Source organism: Cololabis saira, chromosome 14 (assembly GCF_033807715.1).
Source record: "Cololabis saira isolate AMF1-May2022 chromosome 14, fColSai1.1, whole genome shotgun sequence".
Classification (NCBI taxonomy): Eukaryota; Metazoa; Chordata; class Actinopteri; order Beloniformes; family Belonidae; genus Cololabis; species Cololabis saira.
Window position 1 is genome coordinate 8,788,830 of NC_084600.1, and position 25,027 is coordinate 8,813,856.

At 43.4% G+C, this 25,027-nt stretch overlaps 2 protein-coding genes across 2 annotated transcripts in view; one reads left to right on the top strand and one right to left on the bottom strand.

The window, feature by feature from the left end:
- Positions 1–14,668, top strand: part of LOC133459546 (protein furry homolog) — a 100,903-nt gene extending 86,235 nt beyond the window's left edge. Inside the window, exons 54-66 of the mRNA XM_061739586.1 lie at positions 33–107; positions 1,438–1,608; positions 2,979–3,173; positions 3,670–3,807; positions 4,671–4,885; positions 6,024–6,228; positions 7,005–7,154; positions 9,146–9,244; positions 9,356–9,439; positions 9,766–9,783; positions 9,973–10,083; positions 11,586–11,821; positions 14,299–14,668. Coding sequence (XP_061595570.1) covers positions 33–107; positions 1,438–1,608; positions 2,979–3,173; positions 3,670–3,807; positions 4,671–4,885; positions 6,024–6,228; positions 7,005–7,154; positions 9,146–9,244; positions 9,356–9,439; positions 9,766–9,783; positions 9,973–10,083; positions 11,586–11,821; positions 14,299–14,557 — 1,956 coding nt within the window. The 3' untranslated portion in view covers positions 14,558–14,668. The remainder of the gene's footprint in view (positions 1–32; positions 108–1,437; positions 1,609–2,978; positions 3,174–3,669; positions 3,808–4,670; positions 4,886–6,023; positions 6,229–7,004; positions 7,155–9,145; positions 9,245–9,355; positions 9,440–9,765; positions 9,784–9,972; positions 10,084–11,585; positions 11,822–14,298) is intronic.
- A 4,482-nt stretch (positions 14,669–19,150) lies between these two features.
- LOC133459428 (zygote arrest protein 2.S-like) lies at positions 19,151–24,015 on the bottom strand. The gene is made up of 4 exons (XM_061739330.1): positions 23,443–24,015; positions 20,029–20,121; positions 19,860–19,934; positions 19,151–19,294 (listed from the first exon to the last, which is right to left on the bottom strand). Exons 1-4 carry the CDS (start codon positions 24,013–24,015, stop codon positions 19,151–19,153), a joined length of 885 nt encoding a protein of 294 aa, XP_061595314.1.
- Between the last annotated feature and the right edge of the window lie 1,012 nt (positions 24,016–25,027).

The following is a 25,027-nucleotide window of genomic DNA, read 5'->3' on the forward strand; positions in this document are numbered from 1 at the left end:
TATATTCATCCCCATCTTTCTCCATCACACAGAAAAGAACCAGAGAGAAGCTGGTGACGGTGCTGTCTCTCTGTGGACAGGAGTTTGGACTCACCAAGAACCCCTCGGTAAGAAACCTCAACTGTGATGTTCATGGTAACAATGTAAAAAACATGTACCTTTTAAAAAAAGAGTTACCGTATTTTCTGGACTATAAGCCGCACCTGCATACAGGACTGTCTCAGAAAATTAGAATATTGTGATTTTCTGTAATGCAATTACAAAAACGTCATACATTCTGGATTCATTACAAATCAACTGAAATATTGCAAGCCTTTTATTATTTTAATATTGCTGATCATGGCTTACAGCTTAAGAAAACTCAAATATCCTATCTCAAAAAATTAGAATATTCTGTGAATCTTAATCTTAAACTGTAAGCCATAATTAGCTATATTAAAACAATAAAAGGCTTGCAATATTTCAGTTGCTTTGTAATGAATCCAGAATGTATGACATTGTTTTTTTAATTGCATTGCAGAAAATAAAGAACTTTATCACAATATTCTAATTTTCTGAGACAGTCCTGTACAAGCCGCCTCCGCTCTATTTAAAGGAAAAAAAAGATATGCAAGCCGCAGATATTTATATTGTTAGATTAGATATTTACTACATGTACAGAACCATTTTGAACTGTAAATGATGTAGATGTTTGTATCTAAATAGATACTTTCCTAACAGTGTCTTTTAACACGGCAGCAACTTTGCTGATTAAAATGGGACTGTCAGGGGTTTGTTGAGGACCCAAAAGCAGGAGAGCGAAAGGCAGGAGTTCCAAAAAACAGGATTTATTTGAGCAAAAAACCAAAACCAAACCAAAAGCGCTGCTGAGCAGGATCAAAAAACTTGGACCAGGAACACGAACAGGAAAACTGACGGCGAGGACATGGAGGGAGCAAACAGAACGGACCGACAGGGAGCAGGGAAAGACAAGACCAGATATACACAAGGGGATAACGAGACACAGGTGCAGACAATCAGGGCAGATGGAAAACAGGCGGGGCAGAACAGAAAACACAAACTGGGGGAAATGTCAGACACTGACAGGGACAGAACTAAGAGGAAATAACCGGTATTTATTTATCCATTTATCTGTTTGAAATCTGCTTCTACCTACTTCTATCTGCTAAAGAAGAAGTAGTGTATTCTTCTCTGCATTTATTTTGTCTTAGTTTTGATTCTAATTCCGGTTAGAGCGCCCCGAGTGGTGGAAGAAAAATCCACAGAATAGCTGCACCTTTGTATAAGCCGCACGGTTGAAAACCTATGAAAAAAGTAGCGGCTTATAGTCCAGAAAATACGGTACATGTTCTTTAGTCTGTAATTGTGTTATTTGTATATTGTTTTAAAGTTCAAACAATTGAAAGTAAACTCTGTTTGTTTCCCATGTGTCCTCAGGTGATCTTCTCCTCCTGTGGAGACCTGGATATGATGGAGGTGCGAGAGAGCGGGGTGTCGTCGGAGGAGGGCGGCACCAGAGACGACACCCTGGACGACACGGCCAGCGAGCAGCAGTTCCGAGTCTTCCGGGACTTTGACTTCCTGGACGTGGAGCTGGAGGACGGAGAGGTGAGATCCATGCAGCGAGCACTTCACCCACCACCTTTAGTGACCTGCCCGTCTGTCCTTCCCTGGTTTACACTTAGGGCCAGTCCCAATCCCCCCCTAGTCCTGCTTTTCAGCCCTACCCCTAAATTTTCCACGTTCCCGTGAGGGTAGTGGTGTCCCAATTCCTCTTTTCATGTAAGGCTAGTGTGTATGAATCTAGCCCTTCACAGCGAGGGATTTCAGACACTGACTAGCCGACCGAGGGCCAGAAAAATTTCCCAGAATGCTTTACGTCATCATTTGCAGACTGAATCAAACAAAAAAACATGGCGGACATTTCTTATTTTTTAGTGAATAAAATCAATATTTTGAGTTATTTTCTGCATAAAAATGCATTTGATTACATTTCTAACGAGAAATATATATTTTACTTTTATAATATTCACTCACTGAATGTACATAATCACTTGCTTGCTCGTTGTTGCATTGTATCTTCAGATCTCGCCAGAATAAAGGCTGATTTATGGTTCCACGTTACACCAACGCAGAGCCTACGGCGTACCAAGTACACATCGGAAACATCGGAGCAAATTTCTTAACAGGGGTTATTAGGATAAACTGAGCCCAGGTTGGGGATCTTAACGGTTACTTTTACGCCTGAAAAAATATTAAAACTTAATAAAGTGGCATATTAACAGCGCTACAGCTGAAATTAAAAGAGCTTTTAGCTCTGGGCTTCCTGATATGGTGTGACGTTTGTGCAAACGTAACTACGCAGTCGCTTACGTACCCGAACGTAAACCACGCAGTGACGTAGCAAGTGGTGTCCCAATCCCTAGGGAACATTACAAGGACCCTACGCCACAGGCTTCATCTTTAGGGCTAGTGGTAGAAAGTAGGGGGTGTATTGGGATTGGCCCTTGTTGTCCGTTTCAACTTTCTTTAACAGCAATATATTTTGTATAAGTATATTTCTCCTCTCTACTCATCTCCCTGTCTGTCTAACTCTTTGTCTCTCTTTCTCCCCCCCTCGCTGCCTAGGAGCTCCAGGTAAGGTGTCTCACACGGAGCACGTAACATTAGCCTTGATCAGTGCTGTGGTGTTGCTGGCTCCTTTTCTTTTCTTACTGGGGGAAAAAGCAAAAAAACACTAGGACTATGCTTCATTTTGCTCTCACAGCTTGGTTGCAGTACTACATATTTGTTAAACCTTTGTGGGATAAATCCTCATGCTGAAAGCTGACGCCTATCCAGCATATTTCCATGTCATGAATAACACCTCATTCTGCATCTTGTGCTTATAAAGAACATTTCCTAATGGCAACAAGCCTGTGCTGCTCTGTGTCTCTGCTCCTGTTCACTGTGGCTGCGCGTGCGTGTGTTTCCTCCAGGGCGAGACTGTAGATAACTTTAACTGGGGCGTGCGGCGGAGGTCTCTGGACAGCACGGAGCTGGGGGACCTGCTGGAGGAGAGCCAGCACTCGGGCAGCACCCCCAGTCTGGGCCACGAGGACCCCCACGACTCAGACGAGTCCTCCGAGGAAGAGGAGTCCTCCACCAGCCAGAGCCTCTCCCACTCCCAGCTCGTGTGTAGCCTCAAACGTTAGATCAACACCACGTTAACATTCACTGCACTGCAAACACTCTAAATCTTAACAAGAATATTTGTCTTATTTCTAGTTAAAATGTCTAATTTTTAGTAAAAAAATCTCATTACACTTAAAACAAGAGTCATTTCAGAAAAATAACTTGTTATTTGACAATTTTCACCTGTTTCAAGTAAATTTTCACTTGAAATAAGTAGAAAAGATAAAACAAGATTTATCTTCTCATTAAAGCAAAAAAATCTTGTTCCACTGGCAGATTTTTCTATTTATTTTAAGTGAAAATCTATGTGAAACAGGTGAAAATTAAGTTATTTTTCTGGTAATGACTCTTGTTTTAAGTGTAATGAGATTTTTTGACTAAAAATGAGATATTTTAACTAGAAATAAGACCAATATTCTTGTTAAGATTTTGAGTTTTTGCAGTGTGGGGAAGGAAAACCCTTATTTTCTTTGATTTTTTTCCATCTTGTTTTAGACTAATCCTTCTCCATCGGAGGAAACCAACCCCACGGATTCTCTGTCTACTTCCTATGACACATCTGCTGACCCCCAGTCCTTCAACGCCACAACGCCGGGTCAGGGAGCGCTCCACGATGATCACATTGGCCTGCATGTGAGGAATAGCTCACACTTTCATGGATGTAGTCAGTACTGGAGTTGAGGGGGGATGAGGGGGATGGCATCCCCCCTGAAATAAAAACGGTCCAAATCATCCCCCCTGTAAAACTGCCACCCCTCCTTTCCATCCCTTATGTCATTTCATCAATGAATGTGGTTTTACTGCTATTTCAACATTTAGAGTCATCACCAGAAAAATAACACCAGAAAAATAACTTATTTGACAATTTTCACCTGTTTCAAGTAAATTTTAACTTGAAATAAGTAGGAAAATCTGCCAGTGAGACAAGATTTATCTTCTCATTACAAGCAAAAAAATCTTGTTCCACTGGCAGATTTTTCTACTTATTTTAAGTGAAAATCTACTTGAAACAGGTGAAAATTGTTGTTTTTTCCAGTGATGAGTCTTGTTTTAAGTGTAATGAGATTTTTTTTTACTAAAATGAGACATTTTAACTAGAAATAAGACAAATATTCTCGTTAAGATTTTGAGTTTTTGCAGTGATCCATTTTACTTATCCTGTGAAGGACAGAGTCATATTGATAAGTTCAGAAAAGTGTTTTTTATTGTTGTGTTTTGATGTATTTGATGTAAGCCCAGTGGATATTTAAAGCTTACAGAAGGCTGCATTTAACTGCTGCTATGTCATTCCTGCAGTATTTCTGCAGGTGTTTTGGTCACTGCTATTATTTGTAATACATTATATTATTTGTAATCAGCACAAATTATCTGTCCCCATATGATAAAATCCACCATCCCCCCTGATTTTATTTTTATTACAACTGGAGTACTGGATGTAGTTGTCTGTTTTTCTGCAGTGTGTTGTTGTTGGGAGCTGTAACGTCTCTGTCCCTCAGGTGAGGGCGTGTGGTGAGGACGAGGACACTCAGGCTCAGGACGATGAGCTGTCCCTCAGCATCAATGAGCTGCCTCACGGCTCAGACTGTGGGGAGAGTTTTACTCTGGAGTTGCCGGGACAACCTCAGGATCAGATCGCTAATCTGGACCACCACCTCAACCCGGACTACTGCCAGCCCCCACTGGACTTCCTGGACCCAAACTGTCTGCCCAGGTACAACCAGAAACACGCACATCAAAACCAACATTTACTGACCATGGAATCAACTACGGGCTGTTTTTAATCTGTCACCGCCATCATGTTTGAGTATTTGTACCGTATTGGAAGAAAATGACAGTATTTATTTATTTATTTATTTATTGTAGTAGGAACCTTTCTCACTTTTCTGCAAGTTAGATGCATCCAATTTTTCTCTTTATAAAAGTCTCAGTCTTTAAAAAGTGTAACCAAATCCCTAAGATTTGGCGATGATTAACAGTATTTATGATATTAGATCTCAGTCTAAATACATTTCTTCTTGTGTTTTGACATATTAAGTACTTCCTACATTTTTAGAGAGATGCAAAGAACATACATGACTTATTGTGTGGAGGTATGGGGAAACACCTATAAAACAAATACAAACCCTTTTTTCCTATTACAGAAAAGAGCTTTAAGGATAATTAATAGATCTGACTATTATAAACCAACAAATAATCTCTTTATTAAATATAATACTCTAAAATTCCATTATATAGTAGAGCAGAAAACTGTTTTATTTGCCTTTAAAGCCCAGCAGAAACTGCTTCCAAACTGCATTCAGGATTTGTTCCAGATAAAAGAAACCGCTCTGACCTGAGGGGGAAACTCATGTTTGAGACGACGACAGCAAGAACTAATATTAAAAAGAGATGGACATCAATTAAGGCTAGAGAAATATGGAATAGTTGTGACAACGACCTAAAAATGTGCAGTTCTATCTTCAAGTGTAAGGAAATGTTTAAAGAAAATATTGTAAATAAATATAAAACGCTATAAAGTATATTATCAAAAACATTCTAGAATGTGAAACGTCAATTTTTTATTTTGTCTTATTTATTTTTGTCTTTTTTATGCATTGTTTGTTTCCACGGAGTAATGCTAATGTCTCATATTTAAGCTTATCATAAGATAAAAAGGGTCGGCACTATAAGCTACGGCTTCAGCTACACCTTTTCGGCTATAGAAATGTTTATTTTACCTTTTCATCTTGTTTTGTAAAAAAGTGTGTACAAGCCGAAATAAAAGATTAATTCATTCAAAAAATATGTTTTTATTATCCAGCTCATACAAATTACGATCCGGATCTTTGTTCTTTAATTCCTCTCACCAGTTTACGGGATGATGTAGATGACCTGGAGGACCTCGGGTTTCCTCCACCTCCGTCTCCATTTTTCTCTGCCATCTTGGCAGCGTTTCAACCTACAGTGTTTGACGATGCTGAGGAGGCCTGGCGTTGCCATGTCAACCAACTTGTTATGGACTCGGATGGGTCTTGTGCAGTCTATACTTTTCAAGTCTTTTCATCTCTTTTTAAGGTAAATCCTAGGATTGATTTCAATAATTCATTTATAATCCATGACACTCTTCTCTTCAGGAACATGATGTTTCTATATTCGACCTAGGTAACATCACATCTCCATTACAGTAATCCCTCTCTATAACGCGGTTCACCTTTCATGTTTCGCTGCTTCACAGATTTACATTGTGCATCATGTTCTGCATTCTGATTGGCTAAACAGTCTCCCCGCTTCTTCACTTCCTGTGTCAATAACGTTGGTTGCTTAGCAACAAGCTGAGAACGGCCAATGAGCTTCAGCAGCAGCTCAAGAACGGGACCTTTGATGAATCGTTCATTACAGTCTCAGATATAATCCATGGTGTCGGTTTAGAAGAATCTTTTTGCCCAGAAGAAAAAAGAGCGACAACAACGACCCATAACTATGTTCTTCTCTGGAAAAAACACACCTGCACCGCGGCTTTAGGAGAGAAAGACGCTACAGAGCGAGTCAGGATGCAGCGGCTCAGAAGAGCAGTGAAATACACGCCAGTCACAATCTGTCCTACTGTACTTATTGTATTTTTTTACATAATCTTTATTCATTTTCTCTCATTCAAATCCAATTAATCGGGTCGTGGTGGGGCTGATCTCACAATTTGAAGCCTTGTATAATAATTGTAAAAAAAAAAAAAAAAAAAAGGTTGCTACTTCGTGGATTTCACCTATCACGGATTGTTTTTGGAACGAAACCCCCGCAAAGAACCAGGGATTACTGTACTGTGAACATTTCCTTGAGCGTGTTTTCTCTCACAGAACATCCAGGGGAAATTCTGCACTTTGACCACGGACGTTGCCACGTATCTCGGGGAGGGATTGAGGGGCATCGGATCAAAGTTCCTCAGGTCGTCACAGATGCTGACCACGTGCTCAGACTGTCCCACCATCTACATCGATGCTGATACGGTGAGTACAGTCGGCCACTCAGGGGCGGGGCTTCAGGGGGGTTGGGGGGGGGCGCTACTCCCCCCACCTGCCCCTTTTTTTTTCTTTTTTTTTGTGGCACCACTTGGTTCATATTAGGTATAAAGCAATATACAGGACTGTCTCAGAAAATTAGAATATTGTGATAAAGTTCTTTATTTTCTGTAATGCAATTAAAAAAAACAAAAATGTCATACATTCTGGATTCATTACAAATCAACTGAAATATTGCAAGCCTTTTATTATTTTAATATTGCTGATTATGGTTTACAGTTTAAGATTAAGATTCCCAGAATATTCAAATTTTTTTAGATAGGATATTTGAGTTTTCTTAAGCTGTGTAATATGTTGTGCTGAGATTTTCACACTCACAGTTAACATTAAAAAAAAAATTGCAAGTGAATCTCCAAGTGTATTTTGGGTAAATCGTTCGTCATCAACAGCCGGCTATCAACATCAAGCCTGGTTTATGGTTCTGCGTTAAACCTACACCGTAGGGTACACAGCTACGCGGGAGTCTCTCTGTAGCCTACACCGTAGCCTGACGTGCACCTCCCAAAAAATGTAACTACGCGTTGAGGCGAAGCAGACCCAACGCAGACCGAGAGGGCTGTGATTGGTTTTCTTGGTAGAAACACATTTCCAGTTCCGGTTCGTGAAGCAGTTGTGAACTTTCAGCGCTCTTTTCTTCGTGTGTGTGTGTGTGTGATTTCTTTTTTGTGTTGTTTTGTTTTTTTGCACAATAGATGTCCTTATCTCTTTGATTCACTGTGACCGGAAAAGCCGGAAGCTAAACAAAGTATCAACTAGTGCTCTGGGGGGGGATTAGACCGCGGAGAAATGGAGTGATGGAGAAGTCCGAAGGGTTCACGACGGCGTCACGGCAACGGTGTAGGTTCTGCGTTGGTTTGACGCAGAACCATAACTCAGGCTTTATACGTCATCATCGATCACTTGTCAACAGAGCAGTAATCCTACAGCCTAAACATGAGCGGGAGTTAGAAACACAAAAGTGGAGCGATAAAACACAAAGAAAAAGAAAAAAGGGAACATGAAAAAGCCAAATTGCCCAAGATAGACGCATATTTTGTTCGCCCTGATCCTCCTCCTGTGGGAGGTGAACCTGACGTTGTTAGCAGTGATTGACGTCACTTCCCCACTGGACCAGCCCCCTTACTCACACTGAGTGACAAAAACAGCTGCAACTAGTGGAGAAGACGGAATAACAGCTGATTATCGGCTTAAATTAAAGGCAGTTGGACTTGACAGTGACCTGTACAGTTACCCCAAGAACCAGTGGTCCATGGACATTAATATTTGGTACAGTTACCCCAAGAACCAGTGGTCCATGGACATTAATATTTGGCCACAAATCCAGTTTCCTGATATTTATATGTACTTAATTTCTACGCCGGGGAAATACACGAAGCAAAGCTTGAAGGATTACAAAACACAGAATTTGTTGTAGAAATTAAAGTAATGAGGACACCAAACTTTATGATTTGACCGTTTAACGTTAGCTACCCAAAAATCCAACATTACCTGATACAAAATGGGAACCACAAATCCACGTTTCGGTGCCTGGAATCCAGTTGTTTCTGTGAATTGCAGCGATCCATTTGTCTCTCTTAAGCTTATTTTTCGGCAGTCTGTAAAACGATAACTCTGATTTCTTGCTGAATCTATGAGTACAGTCGATCGCACAACAGCTCTTTCCCATTTTAGATGTTTTCCAGTTGCTCAAACTGAAAGTTTACGCTGCCACTCAGTCTTTCTGACACTCAGTCTTTCTGACACTCAGTCTTTCTGACACTCAGTCTTTCTGACACTCAGTCTTTCTGACACTCAGTGGGCGTAACCCGCTGTGAAGTCACATCTGTGACGTCATGCACATTCCCTCTATTAGCATAGTATCAAATTAAATAAGCTGAACTGATTTTCATGCTGTCTTCTCTCATTCTGTGTCCTTGTAGATCATGTCCTATGGGCTGCTGGAGAAGATGAAGTTCAGTGCGCTGGAGCTGCAGGAATACCTGGACACCTACAACGGCAGAGAGGAAGCTGCTGTATCGGTAATTCACTCTCACACATTTTCTTTAGATTTTTTATTTTTTTTTCATATTCTTACAAAAGTTGGACTAAAACAAAAAATGTGTGCCCCCCTTTCCCCTTTCTTCCACCAGTGGCTGAGGAACTGTAAGGATACGTTTCCCAGGTGTCCTGGTGACAGCGTAGTCACCTGCCAGCCGGGAGATTCAGAGGAGAAAGTACGCACTGCTTATTTACACAAACGTCTAAAGTTCACAGGAAATCAGCCTTAATGAGTTATTCAATCAGCTTCTGATTAATGTCACACTGAAACGTGTGCTATTTTACAGTATTTGCTGTATGTTATCTGTTCTATACTCCTGACTTTTTCTACCATCCACTATGCAAAGAAATGAATAGTTGCTGTTTTTTGCACTGTCGACTAATTCTCGGTAGCCTGACTGTGAGTCGGCATCGTGAATGCAATGCTCTGCATGTGTTTGATTGACGCTTTGTGTTCCTCTCACCTCGCTCTGACGCCCTAACATGCTCTCTCGCTGTCTAGCAAATGGAATCTCTTGCAGTAAGTTCTCCTACAAGTTTCCTTACTTCACTGCTGTTGATTCCTCTCAGATAAACTGCTTTATTTACCTTCCACCAGACTTTTTGCTAGTTAACTGCATGTTTGCATTCCTCTGCTTGTGCATATCCGTGGAAAACGTGCTTCTGGAAGGATAATCAATGTGACTTTGTACTTTATGTGATTGTACAGCAACTGGAGCTTTGTCAGAGACTCTACAAGCTGCACTTCCAGCTGCTCCTATTATTCCAGTCCTACTGCGCCCTCATTGGCCAGGTTCATGCCATCAGCTCAGTGCCCGAGGTGAGTCCAATCATGCTTGATAAACACATTAATCACATTTTATAATGAGGGTATAATGACTTAGAAAACAGCTGACCGGGGTGAATTCTTGCTGAATCTTATAAGATATTTATACCACGGTCTGTGTGAATACTCCATTCTGATTGGCTGGCAGGTGGAGGTTATAAGTGATAATCTACACCTAGAAAACAAATTGGGTCAAATTGATAACTTTAATATCATTGCGCTGGATCAACTGCTAGGTGGTAACCACGGCAACAGAGATTCAGAGAAGAAGAGCCGGCTACCGCAGGACGGTAAAGAGCAGAAGTCTAGCAAATCTTTATATATATATATATCATATATGTAGCTTAATAAAACGATTTAGGAAACTATCTGTGGATTTTGATTCTTTGAAACAAATCTATTTCCTGTTTGTTACCGTACCATAGCTGAGTGGAGCTGAGCGGACTAGAATATCCCCCGTTACTAAGTCGTATCTCAGGTCCGTCCTAGTTACTGGAGAATCAACACTGTGTCCATTAAGGAGCTTATAAGACTGTAGTGATTGTTCCAGGTATTAGTCAGACCCTCAGGTGTTACCAAGGAAACTGAGTTATGGCTTGTTAAAAAACTCTGTAACTTACCAGGTTCCAACGGCTGCAGACGAGAGATTAAATAGTCGCTCAGCTGTGGGTTGTTATAAAACTAATGATTTACACTGAAAACACATTAAAGCATGAATAACTGATTTCATATTTATGTTTTTGGGTAAGTGACCGTGGTATAGGCCATAAGAATAGCCATAGAAGAGCCATAAGAATAATCAGTAGAAAACGATATAGAGATCCAACAAATCCATTATTCCTTCAGTTAAAATTGTTGAAATTTCATGAATTAGTAGACTATAGTATTCTCCAAATTATGTTTAAAGCTCATAAAAAACTTTACCAATCAACATTCAGAAAAGATTTGAAAAAAGAGAAAGCAAGTATAACTTAAAAGGAACAGAGAAACAGAAAAAAAAACAAGATTCAGGACAAAATTGATGGAACGTTGTGTTTCTGTGAAAGGAATCAGTTTATGGAACAATCTGAATAAAGAAAAAGTAAATAAAGAAATAAAGTTTTTATTTACTTAGTTGTTGTTTTTTTTTATTTTTAATTTATGTTATTTGTGAATTTATTTTTTGGAAAAAGGGGCAGATTAGATAAGATTCTTCTTCTTTCTGCTACCTTTTCATTCACAATTTATGAACATTTGTATTTGTATTGCATTGTTTTTATTTTTTGAATGAAATAAAGAATAAAATGAAATGAAATAAGTAGGATAATGCCCTTCGAGGTGTCCATTAACATTAATATATGGACTTTGCAGAGGCAAACCGACGGTTCACACCCCCGCATCCTCCACATATTTATGATAATGGAACCTGGAAGGGCATTATCCTTCCATCGTTTCCTCTGTAATGACGTCAGCCTCATGCATGTCCCCCCCCCCCCCCCACCTGTGCCCTCCTCCAGCTCCTGAACATGTCTCGGGAGCTGACGGACCTGAGGACCAGCCTGCAGGCAGCAGAGACGGCTCTAGCCACGGACCTGGAGCACAAGCACATGGCCCACACGCACGCACACGCCAGCCAGCTGGCGGCCATGGTGGTGCCCAGCTTCCCCTCCTCAGAGGCCGCCGTGCAGGCCATCCTGGAGTGCCTACGCAACAACGAGTTCACCAAGGCCGTGCGCTACATCCAGGAGTGCAGGTGAGAGTAGACAAGTCTGCCAGCGTTTGGCTCGGAGCGACCAGGTGATCCAGCTGCAGAAGTGAGCTGGTGTGGAGGAGAGTTGATGACCAGCTACAACAGTTGAACTAGAACAGCAGTTTAACACATTGGCTTAACCTTTTTTATTGTGCACTTCAACAAAAAAGTTGAAATGTTGAGAAAAAAGTCGAAATGTCGAGAATAATGTTGGAATACAATTTCAAGAATGAAGTTGAAATTTCGAGAATAAAGTTGAAATTTCGAGAATAAAGTTGAAATACAATTTGGTGAATAAAGTTGAAATGTTTCCTCCTCCATCAAATCCAAGTGCTTCTCAATCCTGGTCCTCGTGGGCCCCTGTCCTGCATGTTTTAGATGTTTCCCTGCACCAACACACCTGATTCTAATTAAAGGTCCTCATTAGCTTGTCACCAAGGTCTGCACAGCTCTGTTGATGACACAGGTACTTTTATCACGGTGTGCTGAAGCAGGGTAGCATCTAAAACATGCAGGACAGGGGCCCACGAGGACCGGAATTGAGAAACACTGTGACTGACAGCTCTGCAGCAGCAGCCGTAACTAACTAACTAACTAACTTACATCCTTGGAGTGGAACGTTAAGGGGACTTTTCTGAAGTTATGCAACTGCATATGTGTTATATGTGTTCCAAATCAATATCAAATTTTTCTCGACATTTCGACTTTTTTCTCAAAGTGCATAATGAAAAAAAAAATCTTCTCCTCTAAAATATTTGGATTTGTCTCCTGCCTGGCCCTGATACTCTTCCGTAGAAACCAAATTTCAATCATTTTTTTAAAAATTCAGGTTGATCTTGATGCAGGCGTCTGTTTGTGCTGCATTCTGACCTCTTTTAACAATAACTATAAGGACTAAACTTTTGTTCAAGTTTTAAAAGACAAATGTTTTCTTACTCGTCAGCTTTTGGCCTCCTCCAATAACGAATAATTAAACCCAAAATGGGTTTAATTATTCCTAATATTCCTCACCACCTTATTTTGTCCATCTTGCAGCAAACAGACAGAAAATGACCATTTAAACCCTCACAGGAGATTCAATTCAATTCAATTTTATTTATATAGCGTCTAATACAACAAAGGTTGTCTCTAGACGCTTTCCAGAGACCCATACCCAGAACATGACCCTCGAGCAATTATTACATAAACAATGGCAGGTAAAAACTCCCATAGTGGGAGAAAAGCCTTAAGCCAAACAGTGGCAAGAAAAACTCCCCTTTAGGAGGGAAGAAACCTTGAGCAGGACCTGGATCATAAGGGGGGACCCTCCTGCCGAGGGCCAGACTGGGGGTCAGGGACGGCAACAGCACAGCAGGCAGGTGGAAGCAGCAACGGGATGACCAGGGGTGGGGACCGCAGGCCAGCACGCAGCTCCCGAAGCTCCGACTGAATCAGCAAGTCCCAGGTTAGGTGCAGGGTCGGGGAAAGGTTGAGAAGGGGCAGGGCCAGGGAGAGGAGTCTTGAGGGACGAACCTTCTCCCCCGCCCAAAAGGGGCCGTTACCCTGCCCCCCTCACTCCCACACTGCAGGATCCGGTGTTTTGCATTCAGAGATGCTCTTCGCCACCGGCAGAGGATGCTGCACCAAGAAAAAAGAGAAGAGAAAGGCGGGGGGGGGCAGCACAAGAAACTACAGGAGCGACTCTAACACACTAGAGTTTACACTACCTAGAGATTTACCAACACCAGCTAGAGGTTTACTAAACACTAACTATAGGCTTTACTAAACAGAAAGGTTTTAAGTTTAGTTTTAAAGGTGGAGGTGGTGTCAGCCTCCTTAACCCAGATTGGAAGTTGGTTCCATAGTAACGGTTCCTGATAGCAGAACACCCGCCCTCCAAATCTACATTTGGATACTCTAGGAACTACGAGTAAACCTGCACTCCGAGAACAGAGAACTCTGCCAGGAACATAAGGCACTATCAGGTCTTATAATAATAATAATAATGTGGAGCTAAGCCGTTTTGGGCTTTATACGCAAGTAATACAATTTTTAATTGGATTCTGAATTTTACGGGTAACCAATGAAGGGACGCTAACACTGGAGAGACGTGGTCTCTCCTGCTAATTCCTGTCAGTACTCGTGCTGCTGCATTTTGGATCAGCTGGAGCCTATTCAGCAAATTACTTGGACATCCTGCTAACAACACATTACAGTAATCCAGTCTAGAAGATACAAACGCATGAACTAGTTTTTCTGCATCACTCTGCGAGAGGATTTTCCTAATCTTTGCAATATTACGGAGATGGAAAAATGCTATTTTACAAACCTGATTGACATATGGTTAAAACGACAAATCCTGATCGAAAACAACACCGAAGTTTCTCACAGTTGCACTGGAAGACATTGCAATTCAATTGAAAGATACTATTAATCCCCGAAGGGAGACTAGCAGGGAGGTGGAGGACTAAATCTGATTCTTTTCTTTCCGTCCCTCTCAGGAGGCAGTGGCCCGACGGGGTGTTTGGAGGCAGCTCGGAGACGGAGGTCCAGACGCTGCTCAACATCTACTTCCGGCACCAGACGCTGGGACAGACCGGCACCATCGCGCTGGTGGGCTCCCGGCAGGACCTGAGCCTGATCTGCAGCAAGCTGCTGGAGCTCAACGGGGAGATCCGGGACATGATCCGCCGTGCCCAGGGCTACCGGGTGGTCAACACCTACCTCCCCGACTCCAGCGCCTCCGGGACCAGCCTCTGACAGCAGCTGGGGAGCCCCACCCCACCCCTGCAGCCGGGACCGGCCCGGAACCTCCCTCTGCTGCCCCGGCTGCTCAGCTCCGTGGGAACCGGGGGGGCCGGGGGGACGCCTGCTCACCGCCCCGCTCAGCACTAGACCCAGAAGCACATTTGGACCTGAACCTCCCCCTGCTGTCCTCCTTGCCCCCCCCTGTAGATCCTGCTGGTTTCCCCGGCCCCCCGGACCTGTTCTCCGCTGTAGATCCTGCTGGTTTCCCCGGCCCCCCAGACCTGTTCTCCCCGGCCGGCCACTCACACCCCCCGGTCCAGCCGGGGTCTACACTGCTGCGCACACGACAGCCAGCCAGGGCTGTTCTCCCTGACAGTACGAGCCTCCATCCTCCGTTCCACGGTCCTTCATCCCAGACTGTTCCTCTGTCACATATACACATATACGGTCTCTCACACCTAGCTGCCCCTGCTCCCCCTCCGGCCTCCCATCTCCCCCACCTCCCCTGCTCTCTGTACAAATGCTCCAGCACATCCGCCGCCCCCCCACACCGCGGACCAGTCTTAACCCCGGGCCCCGATCCATCCTCACACCGCTCCCCTCCCAGCCCCGGCGACCCCGAGGAGACGCCGGCGTGGGGCTGGTGCTGCCCCCTCCCCCTGTCCCGCTACCTGGGGAAGCTGGGCCGGGCCGCCCTGCCCCTGCTGAAGGCGGGGGGGCTCCTGAACGCTGAACCGTCAGACGTCCAGACCTAAGATGTAAAGGTTTTTACGAGAGTGGACCTAAAAAACTTGACTGTGAATCTAAAACGCCTGAAATGAACTAGTCTTGATCAACCCCTCCAGTTTTGGTACTAAAAAAGGAGACGTACCTGAGGATTTTACACATTATGGGATGATCTGTGAACACACTGGATACAATGTGGCTGCCTGGCCTGCTGACACCGATGACCTGGTGTGATTCTGTCCAAGCACTGGCTTTGCTTTGCAGCTTGATGTTGTGAAAAATGTTGCCCCTGGATGATTTCCTGCTGGACGCCCATCACTCAGCATGTTCTCCGTCCTGCACACGTGGACCTGGGAAGGCTTTTAGCTTGGATTTCATACTGAGGAAGTGAAGACTGGGGTCTACTGCCTCCCTTAGGAAGGTGGTGGTGTGTTGGTGGGATCCCCACCGACGGGGGGGGGCGACCTGTGACACCGGGTAACATCACTGGAAGAGTTCCCTCTATTGCACTAAATGGGGTTTTAGTATTAGTGTTTTTTATAGTTACAGAAAGGGGATTGTGTTACTGTGAGGGGGAAAAAGAAGTCAGTTTTACTGAAAAGAAACACCAAATGCTGGAGTGACTTTATTCTCTTTTTGTGCTTACTGTTCTGACACCTCCTCTGGAGGAAACTGTGCAATGCATGACCCAGTTGAATGATTTCTACTGTACACTGGCATCTCGTTTGCTCCCCAAACCTCACACTGACTGAAAGACTGACAGGCCGGACGCAGAGTTTTCAAGCGTGCCTCCTTCTACTGCTCCTGTCCCGTTTATATCCTGTATCCTGCGTATAGAGGGTTTGCATTGACGTCACTTTCCCACTGGACCAGCCCCCTTACTCACACTGAGTGGTAAAAACATCAGCAACTAGTGGAGAAGACGGGATAACAGCAGATTATGGGCTTAAATTAAAGGCAGTTGGACTTAACAGTGACCCGTACAGTTACCCCAAGAACCAGTGGTCCATGGACATTAATATTTGGTACAGTTACCAAGAACCAGTGGTCCATTGACATTAATATTTGGTACAGTTACCAAGAACCAGTGGTCCATGGACATTAATATTTGGCTTTTTTCCTGATATTTATATGTACTTAATTTCTACGCCGGGGAAATACATGAAGCAAAGCAAATCCTGCCCTGGTCCGACTTCAAGGCAGGATTTGTTGTAGAAATTAAAGTGATGAGGACACCGAACTTTATGATTTCACCATTTAACGTTAGCAACCCAAAAATCCAACATTACTTGATACAAAATGGGAACCACAAATCCACGTTTCGGTGCCTGGAATCCAGTTGTTTCTGTGAATTGCAGCGATCCATTTGTCTCTCTTAAGGTTATTTTTCGCCAGTCTGTAAAACGATAACTCTGATTTCTTGCTAAATCTATGAGTGCAGTCGATCGCACAACAGCTCTTTCCCATTTTAGATGTTTTCCAGTTGCTCAAACTGAAAGTTTACGCTGCCACTCAGTCTTTCTGACAACTCAGTGGGCGTAACCCGCATCAGTGACGTCATGCTCATTCCCTCTATACTCTCACAAACACTGGTCTGTTCCCTGCGTGCCATCACCCGCGTGGCGTACACTGCTCCGCGGCTAACTGTCATTAGTAAGTGTACACACTCCATTTCTCCCTGTCCTGCACCGTTACCTGTAGACTGTGTTCACGTGCCAGGAGGACGGTGCATGTTCACTCTATATTTAGTCTGTTTACTGTTGATAGTTCTAGTCACAGAACCAGAGTAGCATATGTCTGTAATTTTGTAGTGACATAATGTAAATGCTGACATTCAGCAAGCATTGATGTTTAAAACAAAGTCCTAGTTACTGAAGTTAAACACTCCCCCTCGTTTCCCCCCGGCAGTCACCTTTCCCTTCGCTGTACAAATGTCTTGATTCCTATTTATATCTGATCCGCTAGAAGTCAGCTCATTTTACTTTTTATATAGATGTTTGTTCTCCAATCAAACTGCCATGCATGCATCTTCAGTGTCGTGTAGAGTGATTGAACCATTAACAGAACCGTTTCATCCCAGATGTTTGTATGACTTTTAAAGGGAGCTTCCAGCTCACATGGGTGCAATTTCTTTTTCATGTGTGGGAGAATGTGTGTTTGCATGCAGAACAAGTTGCACATTTTTAAAGCTTTAGATATTTTTTTTCATAATGTAAATACTTTTACGGCCTTTGTGAAGTTTTGAGTTGAAGCTCTGTACAAGTTGGTGTCAGAAGTAAAAACATATCAGAACATATTGTGCTATTGTGTGTAACTGCCCACTTTAACCCTTTGATGCTGCATATTTGGTACATAAACCTTTGCACCCCCCCAAAACATTTATAAAATGTTAATGTTAAGTTGCCCAATGTCTGGGGTGTTTCGGTTCAATAACAAACTGTCAGGGATAAAGTTGTACCCCTGATCTTTCAGTGCCGACATGTTGCTACATTGAAAGTTAGTACAGTGTGAACATTTGTAAGATTGAGAGCACTGAACTGTTGGTCAAGCACATGAAAAACCATTTGCGGCCCACAGACTGGATCCCTGGACGTTTGCGTCCTCAAGTGGGTTGATTCTGCTAGCTGAAGAGGATTTTCACACATCACATGGATAATGGCAGCAGCAGTAAAAAACAAAACACAAAATAAGTGATTTATGAGTAATGCTCTGGAGACAATGGAGGCATGTGTGGATTCTTAGCAGAACTGACACCCAAATTCTCAGTTGTGGTTGTACATCGAGTCCCTCCCTGAGCATTGCATTTTGATATTAGTGGCTGCACAAAACCCGTCTCCTCTGAAGATGAATCATCTTAGATTACGTAGCGCAGACCAGGGCTGTTCCAGTCCCAAACGGCCGTCCTACCAACACACTGTGTCCACTTATGGTGTTTTTCCACTAGTACCTACTCGGCCTGGTTTATTTTCGATAAGAATTCAGCACCTGGAGCAGAAGTAGGAGGTTGGAGTGAAGCTGCTGTGATGTATTTGTGTGATCTAAACAGACTACACTACAGATGTAGAACCTGGAGGAAATGATAGATGTGCTGCTGAGTCTGTGGCTTGTGTTCAATATCAAGTTAAAAAATTAGTGAGAGAAGCTTCAAGCGGTGACGCTTAATTTTGGTTAGTTTGTCTCGGCGCTGCTGAAAAGTCAGCTGGAGCCGTGAGCAGCTATGAAGAGACAGAGCTCCTGGTAGATCTGGTCGTTCCTTATCTCCGTCTACATCCCTTTTTAATTCTCTCCTCAGCACCAGGTTTATGAACATCTGACCCATCAAACAGACTTTTGTTGCCATTGCTGGGGGAATAAAATGAACAAGAATCCGTCAGAGTCTCTTTCTCTGATTTCCTCCTCCTGACTCAGACGTCTGACTCCAACCCCCCGACCAATCAGTGTCTTGTAGTGTGATGATGTCAGATACAGCCGACTCGGCAGCTTAGAAACTCGGCAGAATAGATAAAGAAAAGTATCTACTCGGCACGTTAGACCCCTGGTGGAAAAGAACTGAGGCGAGTCGAGTCGGGCTGAGTAGGTTCTAGTGGAAAAGCGCCATAAAATCCCATTTATACCAAAATACTAAGGATTGCACTTCCAAGTTGAAATTATTTAATTTATTTTCTTTTACAAAAATAGCTTGCATTCCTAGTTCAGCACCAGTTAGGTGGTGGACTGCATTTTTCACATCTCCTTCACCCACCAATGCAGGGCCTCAGCTTTACAGTGTTCAGAGAAGCAGCTTGCACTGGAGGACTAACGCAGCATCCCTGCTATCTGGCTGGGACGACTGCGTCATGGCCGGTGTGGGGACGTACAAAGTCCAGTCCTCACGGGCAGTCAGACAATGTATTTGAAGCTGTAGGTGGCGTCGCAGGACAACTTCATTCCTTTACAGCGGCAGCACAGGTCCTGGCGGTGAGGCCTCTTCATGTTGATGTGCCTCTGCTTCTTCTCACAGCTGCAGCACGTCTGAGAGCAGCCCTGTCATGGAGAAGAGGGAAATGAGTGATAACGTAAATGCAGCCCTGAAAACAAGTTATAAAATTATACACTTTCATTATACAGGACTGTCTCAGAAAATTTGAATATTGTGATTTTCTGTAATGCAATTAGAAAAACAAAAATGTCATACATTCTGGATTCATTACAAATCAACTGAAATATTGCAAGCCTTTTATTATTTTAATATTGCTGATCATGGCTTAAAGCTTAAAAAAACTAAAATATCCTATCTAAAAAAATCAGAATATTCTGGGAATCTTAATCTTAAACTGTAAACCATAATCAGCAATATTAAAATAATAAAAGGCTTGCAATATTTCAGTTGATTTGTAATGAATCCAGAATGTGTGTTTTTTTTTTTTTTTTTTTTTTTTATAAATTGCATTACAGAAAATAAAGAACTTTATCACAATATTCTAATTTTCTGAGACAGTCCTGTACATCAGTTTTGACTTAGGAGTTGAGAAAGAACAGCATGAATTGTTATGAAGTACAGCTGAGGACAGAGTGACCATCATTCCTTCTTATAGCCAAGGTAATATACCTTGCAGAGGATAGACTCCACTTTGTAGGGGTTATATCCCACCTGGCACTTCCGGCAGAGCTGCTTGAAGTACACCTGAGAAAGGAAAAATATAAATATAAAAAAACACCCACTTGTGAATACAGAAATAGTTCCTGCACGTTGATTTACTGCTGTTTCAATCACTTGCCTTACTGGTTCCAGAAATGCACCATACATAAGCACTCTCCCACCGGATGTTGCACTTCTTACAGTGGAAGAAGCCATACCTCTGCTCCAAGAACTACAACACACATCAGGACAAATACGCGTCAGAAACAGTGGTGGCCTTAGTGTTGCATGGGAATAACATTCTTAAAAGGAATATGCAGCTTGAAAATGTAAGCTTTCATACTCAAACTGGCATCTCTTTGGAGGGCTGATGTTTCAGTCCTTTGTTTTTACAAGAAAATGCAGAAGTTCTGGCTGAACTGTACTGGTTTATGGGCATCGTGGGTTTGGATCTCTTGGGTGTGTAGAGTACACCCCCACCTGACCACACCTCTCTCCCTCTGACCAACAACTTCGGGGTGTGTCTTATCCCCGTGGCTCTTCTCCCTCTACACCAGTGATTCTTAACCATAGGGCCGCGGCCCACACTTGGGCCGCGAGCGCCATCTAGTGGGCCGCCAAAAAAAAATTCAGTTTTGTACGTGTGGGCCGCGGGGGCCGCGGGACTGCATTGCAACTCCCAACCAAATGAGGAGAAGAAGACACTCAGCTAGATGTACGTGTAATAGTAAGAGAAATGGTGTGTCTTTACAGAGAAAATCCTTCATTTTGCACAGAGTAGGTTTAGATCCGCCAGGATTAGGGATCGATTAATTGGGTCTGCGCCCAGAGCGAGCGAGCGCGGCGTGACCCTTTATCCCGGCGCGTCCCCGCGGCCGGGGAGGACGGCTGAGGCTGCCGCTCGGGCTTGCGGGCTCCGTCGTTACTGCTGAAGGATGGTAGATGTAGATGCGTGGGCTGTCGCGTCTGCTGGACTGGACTGTTCGGGCTTTCGAAAAAGCATCGGAAAGTAACTGCTGCAGCGCGACCAGAGAGCTGCGGTGCGGGCTGTGCCCGTCGCAGCTGATCAGGCTCGGATGAACCCGACACACTGAGTCCTGACAACTTATTAATGTAAATAACTTAAAGTAAAATCAAACTAAGTTTTGTCCTCGCTGTATTTTTAAATATGCAACCCGGAATGGACAAATTCATCCTGTTCAGTCTTCCCACTGGGACAAAACCAGTGTCTCATACGTTCAGAGACCGTGGCGTTCAAAGTGCGAAAGTGAAACGCCACTGAAACAAAACACAAAGTTTTTCATCAAACATATCCACTGAAGTCTGAACTGAAGTCACAGAAAAATAAACTGACCATCTTAAAACATCCTGACCATGTTTGGGTCCAGATACAGCTGTGAAGCAGCTTTCTCCACAGTGAACATAATTAAAACTAAATATCGTTTCAGGCTCAACAATGAACACCTCCACATGCATATGAGAACCTGACACCATCCAGCCCAGATTTAAAGTCCTGACAGGAGAAGTTAGAGCTCAGTTCTCTCACTGATTGACAGAATGTGGGGGCATAAGATTATAAGAGGGGAATAAAGAAAAACTGCAAAACTGTTAAATTGTTAAGATGTGTTTATATTAATTTAGTATAAAAATGTGTTGAGACAATTAACAAAGAAAAGGGGAAATTCAAACTGCTGGTAAAGAAATAAAATAAGATAGCATTTGAAAAATAAAATAAAATCTACTTTACTTTTAAGAGAAAAAAATATGTTTAATTCAAGTTAAACATGTTAATTGGCAAATATGTACTTTTTTTAATATAACAGTCAGATGCAGATGTTGATACAACTATGAGGCTACTTGAATATATATATATATATATATATATATATATATATATATATATATATATATATATATATTGTTTTAGTTGAATACCCCTGCTATACAGTGTTTATATTTAATGGGCCCCGGGCCACTCTGTACTGAAAAAATTGGGCCCCAAGGTCAGAAAGGTTAAGAACCCCTGCTCTACACCACATGTGTCAAACTGAATCCCAGAAGGGCCAGTGTCCTGCATGTTTTAGATGTTTCACTGCTTTAACACACCTGATTCTAATTAATCATCGTCACCAGCTTGTCATCAAAGTCTGGATAGTTCTGTTAATGACACAGTCACTTGTATCATGGTGCAATGAAGAAGGGAAACATCTAAAACCTGCAGGGACAGCGGCCCTCGAGGACTGGAGTCCGACACCCCTGCTCTACACCAACCACCTCCGATCAGCCTGCCCTTTTGTCAATCTGCTGAAATACGCAGATGACACCACCATGGTGGAGCTGATCAAAGACTGAAGGGAGGACGACTACAGGTCAGAGGTGGAGAGAACAGTGAACAAGTGCAGGGACCACGACCTCATCCTCAATGAAGCTAAAACTGTGGAACTGGTCATTGACTTCCGTAAAGACTCCCGTCAAGGCTCCCATCATCATCAACAACAACCAACCCATCTCTGCCACAGACTCATTCTAATTCCTTGGCACATACAATAAACTGAACTGGGACCACCAACCACTCATCTTCTCAAAACAGCAAACCAGACACCTCAGACAACTAAGGAAATACAGAATCAGGAAGAAATCAATGGTCCAATTCTACACTGCCATAATCCAAAATATTCTGTGTTTATATTTAGAATGTTCTGTCTTTTGTATTACTGTGGTGTATTGTTGCAGCTACCACCTGCACTGTGAAACTAAAGGCTGATTTATGGTTCCGCGTTACCCTACGCCGTAGGCTACGCCGTAAGCCTGAATTATGGTTCTGCATTAAATCGACGCAGAGCCATTTTTTTGAGTCTCAAATATTTCTTTTGCATTCAAACACTTTTTTCTTTGATTGAAATACATTTTTTGGATTGAAGTGACATTTTTTTTTTTAAATTGAAAATATATTTTTTGATTGAATAATTCAAATTGGGAAACAAATCTACCTCCATACAGCACAACAGTGCGGACAGATTTGACCAAACAAACTCTTGTTTTAGCCTTAAAGTTCCCGTTGCTTGTCTAAAAACCGTTATAAAGTGCCAAGATTCAGAATCCTCAGACGTGAGAAAGTGAGTGCTGCTTTTGTTTGTTTGCACTTGTAAAGATTCACGATTCACACTGGAAGCTTTTATTTTGGAGACACCTTCAAAGCTCGGTGGATTTTCAAAAAGACACGTTTTTGTTTCTTAATTATTCAATCAAAAAAATATGCTTCAATCAAAAAATATATTTTCAATAAAAAAAAATGGAACTTCAATCAAAAAAAATGATTTCAATCAAAGAAAAAAGGTGTTTGAACGCAAAAAAAAAAAATAAATAACTCAGCCTTACGCCGTAGGGTACGCGGCGACGCGCACCCTACGGCGTAGGCTCTGCGTTGGTGTAACGCGGAACCATAAATCAGCCTGTACCATACGCCGAAGGGTCTGCGTCGATTTAACGCAGCACCATAATTCAGGCTTAATTCCCCCGGCTTGGCTGTGTGGCAATAAAAAAGGAACTTCACCTGGAAACTGGGGCCCCTGGGGGTCCGGACCTCCGTCCCCAGGTCCTGCTCTGCTGCCTCGTCCCCCGGGGCCGCTCCGGGGGCCTCGTCCTCGCTCCCGCCGCCGTCGCGGAGCCTCTTCAGGAAGGTCCTGCGGTCGAACAGCGGGGAGTAGATGGACACGGGTCTGAGCATGCGCAGACGGCCGGCCGGGGGCGTGCGGGGCCCCTGCACAGCGGGGCTCCCGGGGGACGAGCAGGGGGACGGGTACTCGTCGCAGAGCAGCAGCTTGGGCCCCAGCGAGCACTGCACCACCTTGTCCGCCTGCGCGTTCACCTGCACGCCGCAGTCCCGCGTGCGCGGCCCCGCGGGGGGCCCCACCACCTGGGGCCCCACCTGGGCCAGCAGCACCTTCCACAGCTCCAGGTAGCTGAGGCCGTGGGGGGCCACGAAGCGGCCGTCCCTCTTCCCCCAGCCGCGGCCCGGGCCCCCTAGGGCCCCCCGCGGGGCCTCTGGGCCCCCCGGGGCCGGGGCCGCGCACAGCGGGCTGCTGTACACGTTATAGGCCGTGAACGTGGACAGGAACCCCTCCATCCCGGAGCCGTGGGACCCGCTCACGCCCCGCTCCGCGGGATTTAAACCGGCCTCTCCCGCTGCGCTGATTGCTTCATTGACGCCACATGTGCAGTCTGCTATTGAATTGGATTTCATTAAATTTTAGGCTTAGGCTATTTACCAATATCAATGTATGCTATTTGCACCCATGTATTATTAGAAAAAAAATGTATTTATTTTATTGTGGCTTCGAGAAAAAAAGTCGAAATGTATTTAAACTTTATTTTCGAAATTTCGACTCTATTCACGAAATTTCAACTTTTTTCTCAAAATTGTACTTCAACATTAATCATGACATTGTGACTTTTATCTCGAAGTGCACAATTAAAAAAAAATCTTCACCTCTCAAATATTTTTTCTCCTGCATGGTCCTAATACTCTTCCGTATAAATACAACGCGTACTTTACCTCGAATTCCGTTTCAGAATGGTTTTCTTCATTCTTTCTTCATCACAGGGAAATGAAATGTGAACGAATGAAAATTGAAATGAAATTGCTTCTTCCAGTGCAGACACGTCGGTGCACATGGGCATGGGTAACGCATTTGTTTTAACGTTATGTCAACAGGGTGTGAATAGCTCAGCTGATGGGGGCTTGCTATTTGTACCCTAGTGCAAATAGTCACTCCGTCAAGTTTATTTATACAGCGTCTATTACAACAGAAGTTGTCTCTAGGATCTTTCCAGAGACCCAGAACATAAACATAAACCCCCGAGCAGTTATTACATAAACAATGGCAGGTAAAAACTCCCCTAGTGGGAGAAAAACCTTAAGCCAAACAGTGGCAAGAAAAACTCCCCTTTAGGAGGAAGAAACCTGGACCAGGACCTGGATCATAAGGGGGTAGAAAGTTTCTACCCCCCTTATGATCCAGGTCCAGGTCCAGGTTTCTACCCCCTTATGATCCAGGTCCTGGTCCAGGTTTCTACCCCCTTATGATCCAGGTCCTGGTCCAGGTTTCTACCCCCTTATGATCCAGGTCCTGGTCCAG